The 18,803-nt window shown below is 40.0% G+C and overlaps 2 protein-coding genes across 4 annotated transcripts in view; one reads left to right on the forward strand and one right to left on the reverse strand.

Annotated features, from left to right (window-relative positions):
* Nucleotides 1–4,959, forward strand: part of LOC133556536 (DNA oxidative demethylase ALKBH2-like) — a 7,486-nt gene extending 2,527 nt beyond the window's left edge. For both annotated transcript variants that reach the window (XM_061906545.1, XM_061906546.1), the window contains exons 2-4: nt 659–945; nt 1,165–1,363; nt 1,425–4,959. In XM_061906545.1, the coding sequence (XP_061762529.1) occupies nt 696–945; nt 1,165–1,363; nt 1,425–1,734 (759 nt within the window). In that variant the 5' untranslated portion in view covers nt 659–695 and the 3' untranslated portion in view covers nt 1,735–4,959. The remainder of the gene's footprint in view (nt 1–658; nt 946–1,164; nt 1,364–1,424) is intronic.
* Nucleotides 4,168–18,600, reverse strand: usp30 (ubiquitin specific peptidase 30). 2 transcript variants are annotated; one of them, XM_061906540.1, is made up of 13 exons: nt 18,452–18,600; nt 13,969–14,078; nt 13,719–13,892; nt 13,534–13,637; nt 13,364–13,462; nt 12,003–12,048; nt 11,788–11,882; nt 11,536–11,595; nt 11,369–11,455; nt 11,209–11,289; nt 7,441–7,663; nt 7,254–7,362; nt 4,168–5,320 (listed from the first exon to the last, which is right to left on the reverse strand). In XM_061906540.1, the coding sequence occupies exons 1-13, from the start codon at nt 18,520–18,522 to the stop codon at nt 5,065–5,067; spliced, it is 1,515 nt and encodes a 504-aa protein (XP_061762524.1). In that variant the 5' UTR covers nt 18,523–18,600; the 3' UTR covers nt 4,168–5,064. The 2 variants fall into 2 exon arrangements, with proteins under 2 accessions (XP_061762524.1, XP_061762525.1); XM_061906541.1 differs by lacking the exon at nt 18,452–18,600 and adding an exon at nt 18,185–18,419.
* Between the last annotated feature and the right edge of the window lie 203 nt (nt 18,601–18,803).

Raw genomic sequence — 18,803 nt, forward strand, 5'->3', positions numbered from 1 at the left:
TTTCTCGGTCCGAATTGATCTTATTGCTGGTGGCTCACATTATAAACAATGTGAGGGTGTGAGGAGCCCTCACACCGGTGACATCACGCACACATCGTCTGCTACTTCCGGTACAGGTAAGACTTTTTTATTAACGACCAAAAGTTGCGAACTTTATCGTCGATGTTCTCTACTAAAAACTTCCAGCAAAAATATGGCAATATCGCGAAATGATCAAGTATGACACATAGAATGGACCTGCTATCCCCGTTTTAAATAAGAAAATCTCATTTCAGTAGTTATTTAAGTATGTGTCCATGAAAGGGTATTTTATGACTTTTCTTAATTTGATTACGCGATATGGTATGATTTTATTGTCATTTTATTGCATGATTTTTTTTATCCCTTTAATTTAGATAGCCAGGGACTGCAGATGGAAATTAGCTATTTAGCTATAATCCGGTACAGAACATATCTTTCTTTGAGCTTAAAATTTCTGTGCATTGTCCCTTCAAATAAAGACTAAACATACAAAAATAAAGTTCTGATGTTGAGTTTTTAAAAATACATCAATGATTCTCAAACCGTGAAACGCGTACCAGGCTCCATCTAGTAGTACACCAAATATATACTGTATAACAGAAAAAGTCCTGATTGTCGTCATTCTCTGTGTCTTTAGACCTGGGAAAGAAGGTGGCTCCTGGTTGCTTGATGCAATGGAAAAGTTTATGAGTAAACGATCATGCAGTACTGATGATAGCCAAATAAACCTCAGAAAAAAAATTAAAGCAAATGAGAAACTGGAGCAGATGGTGAATGCTGAAGAAGAGGATGAGTTCTCTGATCCAGTTCCTTGGCAAAAAATCGAGTCAGAAAGTCTGGACTGTGACTACGCTTTGCTCTTCAGCAAGGAGGAAGCAGACCATCTTTTGGTGAAACTGGAGGAGGAGGTGGTGTATTCAACAGGTGCTTTTCAAACTTTTTTCACTGAGTACCACACTTGGCTCTCCAATCACAACTTAATGACCGACATTTTATATAACAAGTACATTTAGTATGTTTGGCCACTGTAACATTGCACACGGTTTGAACAGTAACACTTTGTTTGAATGTGATTGATTCGTTGGCGTGCCACAGCTGTTTGAGAATCACTACGTTTGAGGTTTGTTGTTGTTTCTATTCCAGGTGAAGAAGCACAGGTGCAGGTGTTTGGAAAGGTGTACAATATACCGAGGAAGCAGGCCACCTATGGCGATACAGGACTGACTTACACGTATTCTGGAGTGACACGTCTATCCTGCCCATGGACACCCACACTGGCACATATCCGCGATGCTGTCACAAAAACAACAGGACATACCTTCAATTTTGTCCTGGTCAACCGGTGAGATAAAAAAAAAAAAAGAACAGCTGAGACTTGATGATCTGACAGCTTTTTAAATCAGGTACAAAGATGGGCGGGACCACATGGGTGAACATCGTGACGACGAGAAGGAGCTGGATCCTAGCTGCCCCATAGCATCAGTTTCTCTCGGTGCCGCGCGAGAGTTTGTGTTCCGTCACAAGGATGCACGTGGAAAAGAGAGCTGCCGGCGCATCGAGCCCGTCAAGCTGGTGTTGGCTCACGGAAGTCTGCTGCTCATGAACTCACCAACCAACACTTTCTGGTATCACAGCCTTCCTGTACGAAAAAAGGTCCTCATGCCTCGTATCAACCTCACATTTAGACGCATACTGCCCACTCGCAGAAAATGACAGCTGGGATAGGCATCGAATTTGGTACTTTTATAGGTACCGACCAAAGAAGTACCGGGTACCGATTTCACCCCCCAAAAAATCAACCGGTACCATATTGCGATACGGTCATGTCTGGTCACAAACTAGCACAGAATAATTTCCACGCTGACAAAGCAAGAGGAAGGCGCCCAAAAGTACAATATGGCTTTACATCTTAAAAATGCGATAGCTTGATGCTAATTTACACTGGATTTACCATAGACATGCTAAAGATTAGCATCAGCAATGGCGATAGACTTGTAATGGAACGCTACAATAAAACAGATGGTGTGTAATAAATACAATACTTAAAGTTTAAACTAAGGTTTTCAAAATCAACGAATCAACCAAGCATGGAATTGATCACAAAATATTATTGCATGAATCCTGTATCAACACAGATTAATCACCCAGTTTGGTTGAGATACGACAGAGGTATTCAAGTTAAGTGTTTTAGGGGCCTAATTTGCAGAAAGCTAAGGACCAGGCAGCCAGACTTATTTAATGTATATTCCGGAGAACCAACGTCTTCTTCTTGGGGCGGTATAGCTCGGTTGGTAGAGTGGCCGTGCCAGCAACTTGAGGGTTCCAGGTTCGATCCCCGCTTCCGCCATCCGAGTCGGTGCCGTTGTGTCCTTGGGCGAGACACTTTACCCATCTGCTCTCAGTGCCACCCACACTGGTTTAAATGTAACTTAGATATTGAGTTTCACTATGTAAAAGCGCTTTGAGTCACTAGAGAAAAGCGCTATATAAATATAATTCACTTCACTTCTACAGTAGACATCTGATTTTGGTCTATATTTCTTGTGAGTTTCTCAGTTTTTTTAAAACTCGAAAGGCCCCCAAATGAATAGCCCAAATGATGAAAAAGAGAGGACCTAAAATGGGACTTAGAGGGACACTATTAGTATAACGAAAGAAGTTTAACGAATGACTAAGTCACATTACCAAAAAAATCTGTAACGGCCAAAAAGGAGGACTTAAAAGGGTGCCTTGGGGAATGCCTCAGTTATGTAACTGACAAGTTTAGACCGCAGTGTTCTGTGTTTAGTAACAAGGTTAAAATGTCAGTGTTTACTGTGACCCAAGTTCCTCGATACAATAGGAGTACTCTAGTGTTTTTAGAAATTTGCTGTAAAAACGTGTTTCCCCAGTTTTGCACTGAACTCGGGGGCCGGTATGATGTCATTCCCATACCGGTTTTGGCCCCCTGGACCACTTGTTGACTAGCCCTATTATCAGGTCAATGCATACACCATTGCTAAGATGAGTGGAGACTCTGACTCGTGTGCTTTGTGACAAATTTTGTTTCATAATACACTCCAATGGGACTTTGGATACAACTGTTAACAGGTTTTGAGCAAATAAATGATGTATATGGAATAAAATGTTTTTTTAAATGTTCACGTATGACATTCAGATAATAAAACTGCATGTATGCCAATTTCTTAGGGTATTTTAAAGTGTGTTTAAACTATGGAAGCAAGTAATCTCCTGTGTATATGTCATTACAATTTAGAAGTGTCAATTTGATTTTGATTAATGTGAAGTTTAAAATCTATGAAGGGTTCAGCAAAATAAGACTGGCACATTCGTCTTAATGGCAAAGAATACTTCTTGGCTAAGGCAATACACCATAGTCATTACGCTACTGCCATCTAAAGTCTTGAAGTTGCAACAGCATGCAAAGTCTGCTATTTACAGTCATTCCTTGTTTATTGCCATTAATTAGTTACGGACATCCATCCATTTTCCTACCGCTTGTCCCTTTTGGGGTCGCGGGGGTGCTGGAGCCTATCTCAGCTGCATTCGGGCAGAAGGCGAGGTACTCCCTGGGCAAGTCGCCACCTCGTCACAGGGCCAACACAGACAACATTCACACTCACATTCACACACTAGGGCCAATTTAGTGTTGCCAATCGACTTATCCCCAGGTGCTTGTTTTTGGCGGTGGGAGGAAGCCGGAGTACCCGAAGGGAAATTACGCAGTCATGCAAACCACACAGAAAGACCCCGAGCCCGGGATTGAACCCAAGGCAACTCAGGACCTTTGTATTGTGAGGCACATGCACTAACCCCATGTTCCACCGTGCTGCCCGGTTCTCTCTCGATAAATAATTTTTCACAATGTAGAAATCAAACATAAATCAAATATTTTCATCGAGCACAAACACCTGTACTTCCTGCTAAATAGACACGAAAAACACTTCATCGTGCTCTTATTGGATTGCTTTTACCTTGTGGCCTATTCTTTTGTAATATTGATATTTTTACTTTATTTAGTCATTTTTAATGTTTATAAATAAAACATTTTTTAAATACGCTTTCAGAAAATAAAAAAAGTCCAAATAAAATTTGCCATGTGGTGAGGCCGCTGTAATACAGTACATGCAAATGAGACAGCACAGCTCGGTGTTAAATGCTGAATAAAAAAATATCTTTTTTATTGAACATTTATTAACACATTTGAACAAACAAAATTACTGAAAATTGGTTCCGTATCGATTCAAATATGAAAGGTACCCGTCCCTAGACAGATGACGCCATTCCTCTCAATTTCGTCTGTTTGCCAAAAATTATTTATAAAACCTCCATCCATTTCCTACCACTTGTCCCTCTCTGGGTCGCGGGGGGTGCTGGAGCCTATTCCAGCGGCATTGACTTTTTTCATATCAGAAACTGGTCACTTTAGAGATTGCAACACAAAACATGACCACATGAATATACTGTATCAAAGTGCAAACATTAACAGGCTTTTGCGCCGCCGCCTTTCCTTTCAGCTGGTTTTGGTAAGAGGGAAATGGCAGTTACTACCTCTCGTGACGTAATCGTGACACCAAGCGAGCCATTCAATTTCCATGTTGGCATGAAAGAAAATTGCCACTTTTTCATTAGCACGTAGGCTTTCATAGGTTTATAGAAACCTGACAAAATGGTAGCTACAATATGCACACCTTGAAAGTAATCCTGTATTGTAATATTTAGAGAGGTGATAAGCTGTATTATGCATCATTTCTAAAATATGTCTACATAGATTGCTGTAAATAAATTGGTGCCATCTCCCTGGCGATGTCAAGAGTAAATGCATCACACATGGACAACCTACTGAAGGCATGTTATTCAGGAACTTTGTCCTAAAACTCCTACTAGGGCACATTCTTTGGGATTGTTCTGGATTAGAGCAGCAACCTATGCTATGATCCATTCAGTCAAAATGACTTCACACTTTCTGGTGTCAATGCACCATCAGTAGTAATGGGCGTGTTCATTCGTGACAATATGACTAGAAAGGCAGGATGAGCGTACTCACTCCTCTGGATGCAAGGCGGCGGCGGTCTGCTTACAGACCCTTTCATAGAAGAGCATGTAAGCGTTAGAAGACAGCACCTCGTGGAAGCTGGCTTTGCGGACGGAGTCGTCGGACACCCAGAGCCACTGAGAGATGTAGGGTGAGGAACTGCGTGGCGGCGAGGGGCTGCGGCGGTACGTTACAAAATGTCCTGAGTGCATGTCGCCGTGGTGAACCAGCACGGCGCTGAGCTGGAACAAATACTCTGTAGAACTAGCATAAAGGAGGAGACAAAAAAAAAGAATGTTTACATTCTCCATGTGTGAATATATTTGCTTTTACATAAGGTGGTTTGAGCAGGAGAAACATTTCTAAAATATTGTTTCTAAACCTGCTTGTAGGGCTGCACCATTCTGAGAAAAAAACTAATTGCGATTATGCTCTCCAAAATAGCGCTACTAATCGCGATGTGTATGTTTTATAGATATAAATGCATATAACTGTGAGAATAACGAGTTAGGGCTTCACGGTGGCAGAGGGGTTAGTGCGTCTGCCTCACAATACGAAGGTCCTGAGTAGTCCTGGGTTCAATCCCAGGCTCGGGATCTTTCTGTGTGGAGTTTGCATGTCCTTCCTGTGAATGCGTGGGCTTCCTCCCACTTCCAAAGACATGCACCTGGGGTTAGGTTGATTGGCAACACTAAATTGGCCGTATAGTGTGTGAATGTTGTCTGTCTGTGTGTTGGCCCAGCGATGAGGTGGCGACTTCCAAAGGGAATAAGCGGTAGAAAGATGGATGGATGGAATAACGAGTTACTTTTAGAATACCAATCAACATATTCTTGTCTCAAGGTGTCACACATTTAAACAATATGCAATACTTTCAAAATTATTTGGCTTTATTCAGACGGACTCAGAGCTTTTGTCTACATCATGTTCTTGAACTGAATAAATAACCGATAAAAACTATAGTGTTTATAATGTAATCATAATATATAATAATGCAAGTAACCTTTAAAAATAAAGTTTATTTTGAACACGAATGCAGTTTCAACATGATACATCACATATTTTCAATTTCTCTTTACAACATGCTCGGAAAGGAGCAGAAATAAGCAAAACCTATTTAATCCTACCCCTTTTCCACTTCATGGCAGGTTTCTTACACATATGTGTTCACTTCCTGTTTTCAATTTGTAGCAGTTATATCAATGTTTTCTAAATACCGCACTTCTCTTCATAAAGAGTTAGGTCAGTTATGATTCACATAAAGGGATGAATTATATCTTATTTACAATAAATATCATTGTTCTTCTTCCTTATACATTCTAAACACTGTGTTTGAACTGCCTCAAGTTAGTACCTTGTTAGACTTCTTTGCTTAATCCATTCTATAATTTAATTCCACATGCTGATATGCTTAAGGTCTTAGGTGTTGTACGTGCCTACCAATGTTTTAAATTACATTCGTCTCCAAGGTTATTTTTCTCCTCTTTTGTTTAGAAAAATGTTTGTACATTCTTGGGTAGCAGGTTATAATTCGCTTTTTTTTTTACATAATTTTAGTTGTTTGCAAACTCACTATGTCGTTGAATTTCAGTGTCTGTATGTTCTCAATATCCAATATTATGTATTATTCTAACTGAACTTTTTTGTAACACAGTTAGTAAATTAAGTGGACTTTTGTATTTATTTTCACATATTTCTACACATTAACTCAGATATAATAACACTAGAGAGCAGCAACTGCTTCCTTACGGTGAATCAGGTGCTTGTCACTGCCCTCTTTCTAGAAAGAGGAAAAGCTTGCGCTAGTTTAGTTTTTTAAATCAAATACACAAACCGCAGCACCAGCATCAACGTGTCAGCTAGAGTGAGCAACAAGGCAAACTGAATACCCTTTGTATGCTCTGCTCAATGAATCTGAATGCCAAGATGGAGGATTTTATAACCAAGCCAAAAAACTGTTTTAAGTGAGCTTCCTGATCAGATTTTTACAACAAAGTTTCCCAGAAATGGGATAGGCGCATGTCAGTCATATTGAATTAAAAAGGTACAACGATAAATGGTTTTGTTTTATAAAAATAAATAGGATTAATTTATATTCATACAAATAGCTTCCAAAGCCAAAAAATGGATGGTGTTGTGTTCACTGTACAATCTTTTATGTTAGCACTGATGCACAGTAATGAGTCGGCCGTCTTACCAAAAGTCAAACACGAGGCCCAGCGGAGTTGTCCCACTAGTAGAGTGTAGATAAACAGATGGACAGTCTCCATTTGTATAGGGTTGATTGTTGTTATGATGCTCTTCATCTACAAAAACAAACATCAACAAACTAAGACCTCATGTGACTATGGAAACAGGCGGGATATCGTTAACGTTCACCCTACCAGTGCCATTAGTAGAGGGCTTTCCTGTAGCCTTTTCTGATTGTTCTGATTTTTGGTGCTGTGCCAGATGTTTGCTCTGCTTCGTTATCTGTGTGGAGGCGCCGTGTTTGTAGCGGTCCATTGAAAGATACTCTGAAAACTGTACATGCTCTTGTCTTTTAATGGGGGTTCCTTCGCCGGACCATGTGAGTCTTTGCAGATGGACACAGAGGCACTGGGGTAGCTGACAAACGGAGTAGAGTAACACACTGGTTAGATACTTAATCATACACACTTACTTTGTGGTTATAAAACATTCATCAAGCCTTGCTGATAAGAATTACTAACAAAATGTTACTGTTCTTTATATTCATCATATTTCAGCAACCATTTGTATTACAAACCCCGTTTCCATATGAGTTGGGAAATTATTAGATGTAAATATAAACGGAATACAATGATTTGCAAATAATTTTCAACCCATATTCAGTTGAATATGCTACAAAAAAAAACATATTTGATGTTCAAACTGATATTTTTTTGCAAATAATCATTAACTTTAGAATTTGATGCCAGCAACGCGTGACAAAGAAGTTGGGAAAGGTGGCTATAAATACTGATAAAGTTGAGGAATGCTCATCAAACACTTATATGAAACATCCCACAGGTGTGCAGGCTAATTGGGAACAGGTGGGGGCCATGATTGGGTATCATAACAGGCTTCCATGAAATGCTAAGTAATTCACAAACAAGGATGGGGTGAGGGTCACCACTTTGTAAGCAAATTTTCGAACAGTTTTAGAACAACATTTCTCAACGAGGTATTGCAAGGAATTTAGGGATTTTACCATCTACGGTCCGTGAAATCATCAAAAAGTTCAGAGAATCTGGTGAAATCACAGCACGTAGGCGATATTTCGGGCTTTTGATCCCTCAGGCGGTACTGGCTCAAAAACTGACATCAGTGTGTAAAGGATATCACCACATGGGCAAGTTAAAACTACTATGCAAAGCGAAAGCCATTTATCAACAATATCCTGAAACGCCGCCAGCTTGGCTGGGCTTGAGCTCACCTACGACGGACTGATGCAAAGTGGAAAGGTGTTCTGTGGTCTGACGAGTCCACATTTCAAATTACAGTTGTGATCAAAATTATTCAACCCCCACACAATTTTGGTGTTTTAGCAAGTTGGACTTTTATTCCGTATTTTGTTTATAGTCATATCAAATAAAGATGCATTAAATAGACAAATGCAACTTGAATGACATTATATTTTGTAACATACCAAACGGTGTCATTTCTCTTAATATGTCATTGACAAAATTATTCAACCCCTTGAAGAACATAGCTCTTAAAAACAGAATTTGAATAAGGTCTTTTCAATCAGGTGTTGAAAACACCTGTAGATGTGATTAGAACCATAACGAGCAACAATTAAACGGATTGAAAAAGACTGTGACGCTCAGCTTCTTGTAGATGGTCAATGGTGTATTTGCCACATGGTGAAGTCCAGGGAGTGGTCAAAGAAGTCAAGAGAGGAGGTAATTTCTCTTCATAAGAAAGGATTTGGATATAAGAAAATAGCAAAGACATTACACATTCCAAGAGACACAGTTGGGAGCATAATTTGCAAGTTTAAAGCTAAAGGCGCAGTGGAAACACTACCTGGGCGTGGTAGAAAGAGGATGCTGTGTGCAACTGCTGTCCGGTATTTGAAGCGGACGGTGGTGGAAAAACCCCCGGGTAACAGCTGAGGAACTACAACAGGACATTGCAGAGGGGGGAACGCAGGTTTCGTCCCAGACAAAAAGGCGCGCACTACGAGATGAAGGCCTCCATGCCAGAACTCCCATGCGCACCCAACTTCTGACTAGCAGGCACAAGAAAAATAGACTCCAGTATGCCAAAAATCATCTGGACAAACCCCAAATGTTTCGGGAAACTGTTCTATGGAGTGATGACACAAAACTGGAACTCTTTGGGCCTATGAATCAACGTTATTTCTGGAGGAGAAAAAAATGAAGCTTACAAAGAGAAGAACACCTTGCCTACTGTTAAGCATGGTGGGGGGTCATTCATGCTCTGGGGCTGTTTCTCTGCCTCAGGTACCGGGAATCTCCAGCGCGTTCAAGGCATTATGAATTCTATTTCCTACCAGGATATATTAGCTGCAAATGTCATGAAGTCAGTGACAAAGCTGAGGCTTGGGAGACGTTGGACCTTCCAACAGGACAACGATCCCAAGCATACCTCCAAATCAACAGAGTGGTTGCAGAAGAAGAGCTGGAAGACTATGGAGTGAACTTCACAGTCGCCAGACCTAAATCCTATAGAAAACCTGTGGTGGGACTTGAAGAAGGCAGTTGCAGCACGCAAGCCCAAGAATATGAATGAACTGGAGGCCTTTGCCCAAGAGGAATGGGCTAAAATACCTGTAGATCGTTGCAAGAAGCTTATGTCCAGTTCTGTATCACGTTTGAAGGATGTAATTACTGCCAAAGGGTGTTCTACTAAGTACTAAAGATGCATGTAACTAGGGGGTTGAATAATTTTGTCAATGAGATATTAAGAAAAATGTCCTTTTTTGGTATTTTGTAAAATACAGTGTTACAATTTCAGTTGCATTTGTCTATATGACACATCTTTATTTGATATGACTATAAACAAAATACGGAATAAATGTCCAACTTGCTAAAACACCAAAATCGTGTGGGGGTTGAATAATTTTGATCACAACTGTATATTTGGAAACAGAGGACGTGGAGTCCTCCAGAACAAAGATGAAAATATCCATTCGGATTGTTATAGGCGCCAAGTTCAAAAGCCAGCATCTGTGATGGTATGGGGGTGTATTAGTGCCCAAGGCATGGGTAACTTACACATCTGTGAAGGCACCATTAATGCTGAAATGTACATACAGGTTTTGGAGCAGCATATGTTGTCATCCAAGCAACGTTATCATGGACGCCCCAGCTTATTTCAGCAAGACAAGTGTAACAACAGCGTGGCTTCGTAAAAAAAAAAAAAAACAGTGCGGGTACTTTCCTGGCCCGCCTGCAGTCCAGACATGTCTCCCATCGAAAATGTGTGGCACATTATGAAGCGTAAAATACGACAGAGGAGACCCTGGACTGTTGAGCGAATGAAGCTCTACATAAAACAAGAATGGGAAAGAATTCCATTGTCAAAGCTTCAACAATTAGTTTCCTCAGTTCCCAAATGTTTATTGAGTGTTATTAAAAGAAAAGGTGATGTAAGACAGTGGTTTACATGCCCTTTCCCAACTACTTTGGCACGTGTTGCAGACAGGAAATTCTAAGTAAACTATTATTTCCCAAAAAAAATAAAGTTTATGAGTTTGAACATCAAATATATTGTCTTTGTAGTGCATTCAATTGAATATATGAGGTCCTCTCTAAGGTTTCTCATAGCATTGTCACTGGCGTCCCACTGGATGTGAGTTTTCCTTGCCCTTTTGTGGGTTCTTCCGAGGATGTCGTAGTCGTAATGGTTTGTACAGTCCTTTGAGACATTTGTGATTTAGGGCTATATAAATAAACATTGATTGATTGATATGGGTACCACAGTTTGAGAATCACTTCTGCTCACTGGATGTGCACTCACTTGTGGTACCAGCTATTTAAACAATAATGGTTCTATGTTTACTTAATTTTAGTGCATAGTAAATCTACACTGCTTACCACGTTGTACACTGACTACTCTAAGTTATATAAAAAGTAAAATAAATAATGCCATAAAATTGTTACTGAAATCAAAATTCTAATTACCTTTCCCAATTTAAGCTGCTTTACAAAAGTGGTCCGCTGACTCTCTGCAACCTGTCCACGGAACATTGTTCCATGTTGAAGCTAAAACAGACCAAAATCATGAAACCCATCGAACAGTGAAAGTCGTACTGATAATGACAAATAAAAAATAAAAAAATACCTTGGTGCAGTTTTCACACTCTACTTCCTTGATGGTTTCTGAGGAGATGAAATGCTGTAGACACTGATCCAGAGAGATGGGTCGACCCTAAACTCAAACAGCCATCACATAAAACAAAAATGCGCAACTTCTCCACTGAGCTCAGTTTTAAAATGAATTCTTCTTACCCACTGAGGTAAAGGGATAGACAGTGAAAGGCTTTCAAATGAATCATATCGTACTGGACTCTGAAAAATAAAACATTCTGTAAGAATGGGCCATTTATTTTACCCTGATTATTGGGATTGATTGGGTTATCATGGCGAAAAAAGTTGCAAGGACATTGTTTATGTTGATTTTTGTAAGCCTGCTGACTAACCAACAGCGATCAAAAACATAGGTCTTGTCTTTGCATTTTTGTGTAAAATAAACAAACTCACTTGATGCTCACACCGCTTACACAACATGATGCTTGTTAAGCGGCCATGAAAGGGATGCGGAAACTTCCATGAGCTTGGTATTGGGTGAAGAGGAGCTGCAAACGTAAACAAACAAAACAATTGAAAAACATTTAAAAGTATAATTATATTATATTATTATTTATTTAATACTATATTGTATTTTTTGCAATAATATGTCAAATTTTCTGTCTTACCTCGACTTCTGCAAGTCCTATTTCTTTCATTCTGTTCGGGAAGATTCTGGTATAAGCACAGACACAAACAAAATTATATTGTGAAATGATATTCTATTGTGGTTTTAGTGAGTATTTTCTAGCAATGTATTCATTTTTTAATACATTTGATGTAGTAAAAAGTGGCAATGAGTGAAATTGCAGTAGGTATTAGTAGTAGTAGGGCTGCAGCTATTGATTACTTTAGCAATTGATGAATCTGTAGCTTAGTTTGTTCTATTAACCGAGTAATCGTATAAAATTCACTTTATAGCATTAATCCGTATTTTAGAGAAAATAGTTGACATAAACAATACTTTTTCTGCTGAGTGTTATGTGCGGTCGCTCCACTGCCTCTTCATTGTGACACGTATGCCTCGCTGTAGCCCACTTGTGGGGTGTCTGCAGTACTGCATACATGACCAAGCCTTGTTTAAATGGTTTCATCAAGCCTATATGGGTTATGTTCAGCAGGCCAAATGAAAAGCTTCGGCGGGCCGGATGTTGCCTGCGGGCCGCCAGTTGAATAGTCCTGTCATATGAATTACTTTTTTGTGTTAGCGATGTGTCAAATAAAAAGTAGCAACCATGGTGATATCCCAAACTTCTAGTAGACATGTTTTTTTCTTCACTCATATGCTCACTCATCCATTTCAGATTTCACAAGCTAATCTTTTTGCATGTTGCACGGCCCATTCATCTTTTTTATTATTAAAATATAAAAATCGAATTAATTGTCCATCCCTAATATGGAGTGATTTCTGGTCCACAACATCCCATCCATCCATTTTCTACCGCTTATTCCCTTTTGGGGTCGCGGGGGGCGCTGGCGCCTATCTCAGCTACAATCGGGCGGAAGGCGGCGTACACCCTGGACGAGTCGCCACCTCATCGCAGGGCCAACACAGATAGACAGACAACATTCACACTCACATTCACACACTAGGGCCCATTTAGTGTTGCCAATCAACCTATCCCCAGGTGCATGTCTTTGGAGGTGGGAGGAAGCCGGAGTACCCGGAGGGAACCCACGCATTCATGGGGAGAACATGCAAACTCCACACAGAAAGATCCCGAGCCTGGATTTGAACACAGGACTGCAGGACCTTCGTATTGTGAGGCAGACGCACTAACCCCTCTGCCACCGTGAAGCCCGGTCCACAACATATTTTGCTTTAATCCTTAGGTAGCGATAAATGCATTTTGACAAATACATGAATATATGGAAACACAGTACAAAACACAGTTTTGTCATGGTTTGAGTACAAGGCTGAAAAAGTTTTGTAATGTTTCTCTTTCTTTAAAATCAAATCAGATCTTGCATTAAGGTAAGGGGTGCTTACCTCAAGAGACTGCATGTCAAAGAAATGGGGGACTTTAGGCCGGCGGTCCCTTTCCTCCTCAAGTGATGACGTTAGAACATGAAAGAGTTCGTGAGCATCCTAAAAGAGCGATGACAAAAAATTTACCTTTCAAAAATATAGCTACAAATATGCACTCCATCGGTACTAACCTGCTCTTCAAATGAACTGATGTGCCACCGGTAGAGCCTGAGAACATCCAGCAAGCATCCAGCATCCAGCACATCTTCATCCCCAGGCTCATTACTGGACAGAGCTGTCAGCACAGCAGTCAACGTCAAAATCATGAATGGTCAACAAGGCTCTGCTGGCACAAACGCTGTACTATTTTCCAAACCTTTGAGAAGATGGAGCAGTGTTGTGGACAGTTTGTTTTCTTTACACGAGTGGATTACAGGTGAACTTGAAAACTTCTCCAGCCACCGGATAAAGGATGGACACGCAGCCAAACCCTGAAGCAAAGAGTTCAGGAAGCAAGTGTTGCCGAGGTTCAGCAGACCAGGAACCATACCTGTAGGACAGCGCAGCTTGCTGTTGAGCTTCATAATAGGTCCAATTATGGTACTGCACATAACACCAGTTGTTACCTCTCTTTCTCTTCTTTCGCTCTGTGATCGGGCCCCACAAAACGTAAACACCGGCCACGATGGCAGCAGCAATACCACCGATGACACCCCAGTTTTTTAGCATCTTGTTTCTAATGAACAATAAAACAAAAATCCATCATACATATGGTGGTAGTGATGTACATATCTATCACTGATCTTCTTTTCGATCCTATACCGAGTAAAATTCAGGCTGGTATCGGCAATACCGATCCGATACTGATACTTTCCGCAAATACTGTGTACCTCATCTTTCTGCTAACATTCAAAAAGTTATTATTTCAAACAACATATCTCAAAATACACTTAAAATATAAACAAATTTTAGTTAGGAATTTAAAAAATAAAATACTAACTTATGAATGAAATTGAAAAATAATATCTGTATCGATCCACAACTTACTAAATGGTAATACCTTCACTTAAGAGTGCCCATACTTATAAGTGTTTCGGGGCAAGCGCTGTCTCTCGGCTAATTGTTATGCTTTAAGTTGCAAAAACAAAATGTGCAAGCATCCCTGCCAATATTTGGCTTGGCAAATATGAGAGAAATACAAAAGTATTGCATTTAAAGGGTATACTTGCATTAATATCATGTATAATCATTACATTAGTGGACGGCGTGGCGCGGTTGGGAGAGTGGCTGTGGCAGCAACCTGAGGGTTCCTGGTTCAATCCCCACCTTCTACCATCCTAGTCACGTTCATTGTGTCTTTGAGCAAGACACTTCACCCTTGCTCCTGATTGATCCTGGTTAGCGCCTTGCATGGCAGCTCACGCCATCAGTGTGTGAATGTGTGTGTGAATGGGTGAATGTGGAAATAGTGTCAAAGCGCTTTGAGTTCCTTAAAAAGGTAGGAAAGTGCAATACAAGTACAACCCATTTACCATTAGTGGTTAACTTGGTCTCAAAATAATGTTGACAATAATACCGTTTATCGACAATAATTTGTAGGTCAATATGTCATTGAGCTAAATTTGTGATCAACCCAGGCCTATTCACACCTACAGGCAATTGGAAGTCTCCAATAATTTCCTGTCATTTTTTTTTAATTTTAAGTGTAATTAAAATATGTTAAACATTTGTGTCAATATAGTGTGTATCCTTCTGGATGAATGGAAAACTTACTAATCCTGCAGACAGTTCTCCCAATCACGAGGTTGTATCAAAGAGGTGGCAAGTTCATCTTCTCTTCAACATTAAAACCTTGTAGTTTTGATATACCGTAGCTTGCTTACTTACTAAATACTGATCTGTAGTCACATTTTCCGTGCACAGAATTGTATGTAAGATTCCTTTACCAGCCCTCCTTGTTGCTCACTTTAAAACCAGACAGACAGACTTCAAGCTGGGGGCACATGTGGTCATTGGTCCTGCACTAGCAACCATTTCCTAGAAGTCCTGAGTACTTCCTTCGTACTTAGCACTTCGGTGTTAACAGCTTTGTTATAAAGTATATCCACAACATTGTTGCTTATCTTTTCCATTTCATTTACTAGAGCATCTGTTCACCTCCAGTTCTCATTTTGTAACGCAACTTAAATCAAAGAGTAACAAACACAACCGTTCTCTTAAATAAATAGTTAAGTACGTTATGATTCACACAATGAGATGGAGATTTTTTTCATTTTCAATAAAGTTCAATATGTTTATCAGGATTCTTATTCCTTGTACTTGAAAAAAAAAAAAACATTTACCATAGTTTAAACAGTTTATTCAACTGAATCATATTAGTAGTTTTTTGTGACTTATTTGCGTAATCCTTCCAGTCCATAATTTAATTCCACATACAGATATACAAAAGGTTTCAAGTATTGTACACACACACAAATTTTTTAAGTTACATTTTCCTCAAAGACTATTCTTGTCCTCTTTTGTTGATAAAAATGTGTTGTACATTCTTGGGTAGCATGTTATGGTTCGCCATTTGCATCATTTTAGATGTTCGAAAATACACCAAATCTTGGACTTTCAATATTTCTGATTGAATAAATAAAGGGTTCAAAAGTTATCTGTATCTATCATTAGGCATATTCTATCTCATTGGTCCTCGACCACCGATCCGGGGACCGGTACTGGTCCGAGATGCATTTGCTACCAGGCCGCACAGAAACATTAAATAATTTACAAACCACCGCATTTTCTGCGACTTAACTTTGGCCTGTCCCACTAAACACACCAATATGTTTGTTAATAGTTGTATATTACAACTCATTTATATTATAACTTCAGCATTATAGGGAGTTAACTTTTCATGCTCATTTTTGTGTTGTTTTTATCTGCCACACGTGGAAGGCTGGTCCGTGAAAATAATGCATACATTAAACAGGTCCCTGGTGGAAAAAAAGGTGTGACCTATGTTCTAACTGACCTATTTTGTAAGTTATTGAATTTAATGCATTTTTGAAATTATTTCCCCAAATTTCTGCAAAATAATGAGTAAGACTAGACTAGCAAGCAGTAGAGCAGATGGAGTGATTTTTGGTCCGATACATATTTAGCTTCATTATTTAAATATTTTGCAGTTCATTTCATCATGTATAATACACCCAAAAATGTGATTTATTTAACCATGTCCACTCCGTCTATTTGTATTTGTGTTTGGCTTTCTCTTCTGTCTGCGATGAGGTGGCGACTTGTCCAGGGTGTACCCTGCCGTCCGCCCGATTGTAGCTGAGATAGGCGCCAGCGCCCCCCGCAACCCCGAAAGGGAATAAGCGGTAGAAAATGGATGGATGGATGGATTTCTCTTCTGTTTAAAAACATTTAAGCAAGTTTTACCAACGACATCACTTCCTTTGCTACTTTTCTCAACTCAACAAATGGTTGAAAGAAAGCATGGACCATTAATGTTCTTGTATGTGTGTCATGCTAACATTAGCAATTTTTAAATAATGAATTGTAGCTGAGATAGTCACCAGCGCCCCCCGCAACACCAAAGGGAAAGGGCGGTATAAAATGGATGGATGGAATAAAGCTAAAATATATTTACTTTTATTCATTATTTAAATATTTTGGCCACATTATGTGGTATATTTTATAAGGTATTTCCAGTTCATTTCAGCATGTTTATCAAACCCAAAAAATGTATTTATTTAACCACATCCACTCTGTCTATTTGTATTTGTGTTTGGCTTTCTCTTCTGTTTAACAACATTTAAGCAACTTTTACCAACGACATCACTTCCTTTGCTACTTTTCTCAACTCAACAAATGGCTGAAAGAAACCATGGACCATTATTGTTCTTGTCTTTGTGTCATGCTAACATTAGCAATATTTAAATAATGATCAAAGCTAAATAATATTTAGCTTTATTCATTATTCAAATATTTTTGGCCACATTATGTTGTATATTTTATAATTATATTTCCAGTTCATTTCATCATGTACTATTACACCCCAAAATTTGATTTATTTAACCATGTCCACTTCGTCTGATCGTGAGATCGACAGGCGGATCGGTGCAAAGTTTTCAGTAATGCGGACGTTGTATCGATCCGTTGTGGTGAAGAAGGAGCTGAGTTGGAAGGCAAAGCTCTCAAGTTACCAGTCGATCTACGTTCCAACCCTCACCTATGGTCATGAGCTTTGGGTCATGACCGAAAGGACAAGATCACAGGTACAAGCGGCCGAAATGAGTTTCCTCCGCCGGGTGGCCGGGCTCTCCCTTAGAGATAGGGTGAGAAGCTCTGCCATCCGGGAGGAGCTCAAAGCAACGCCGCTGCTCCTCCACATCGAGAGGAGCCAGATGAGGTGGTTTGGGAATCTGGTCAGGATGCCACCCGAACGCCTCCCTAGGGAGGTGTTTAGGGCACGTCCAACCGGTAGGAGGCCACGGGGAAGATCCAGGACACGTTGGGAAGACTATGTCTCCCGGCTGGCCTGGGAACGCCTCAGGATCCCCCGGGTGGAGCTGGACGAAGTAGCTGGGGAGAGGGAAGTCTGGGCTTCCCTGCTTAGGCTGCTGCCCCCGCGACCCGACCTCGGATAAGCAGAAGAATATGGATGGATGGCACTTCGTCTGATTGTACTCGAGTTTGGCTTTCTCTTCTATTTAACAACATTTAAGCAACTTTTACCAACAACATCACTTCTTTTGCAATTTTTCTCAATCCAACAAATGGTTGAAAGAAACCATGGACCATTATTGTTTTTGTTTGTGTGTCATGCTAACATTAGCATGTGCGCTAACTTACCAGCAAAAACAACGAGATCCATCTTCTTTCTGTGTATTTTCAGGAATTCACATACAGCTAAACAACATGTTAAGATGAATTCGGAATGTTTACTCGCCGCAAAATTTTATAGCTGAGGATTAGCAAGCGCTTGTTTGTCTGCAGGTCTCAAGCGTAAATCTGCTCAACGACGGCGGCGGCGTCTTCACCCCCGCTTCTATTTTGACCAACTGAACCATTGACGTTAAGAAGATTAATTTGGCGTTTGCCAGAGGAAAACGACTTTACCTGACGCCGGGTCCGGTGCCAAGGTACTCTCTGACGAGCTTATCCGAGCTTTCGGGCCGGCACCACAACATCCTGTTATTGCGGGACGCTTTTCCGTGGCAGCATTGTTCCCGGGGGGACCCACATAAGGCACGGACCAACAAGTTCACTGTTTATGTTCCGGCTGAGACGTAAATTTATCTCAAAATAATTATTTTTTTTGTGATAAATTATTAATTATTATTATTATATGTGGATATATATTGTGGTGTAATTTACGGCCATTACAACTTTTGTCTACTGTTTATGTTCCGGCTGAAACGTAAATTTATCTCAAAATAATATTTTTTTTGTGTTAAATTATTAATTATTA

Source organism: Nerophis ophidion, linkage group LG07 (assembly GCF_033978795.1).
Source record: "Nerophis ophidion isolate RoL-2023_Sa linkage group LG07, RoL_Noph_v1.0, whole genome shotgun sequence".
NCBI classification, from domain to species: domain Eukaryota; kingdom Metazoa; phylum Chordata; class Actinopteri; order Syngnathiformes; family Syngnathidae; genus Nerophis; species Nerophis ophidion.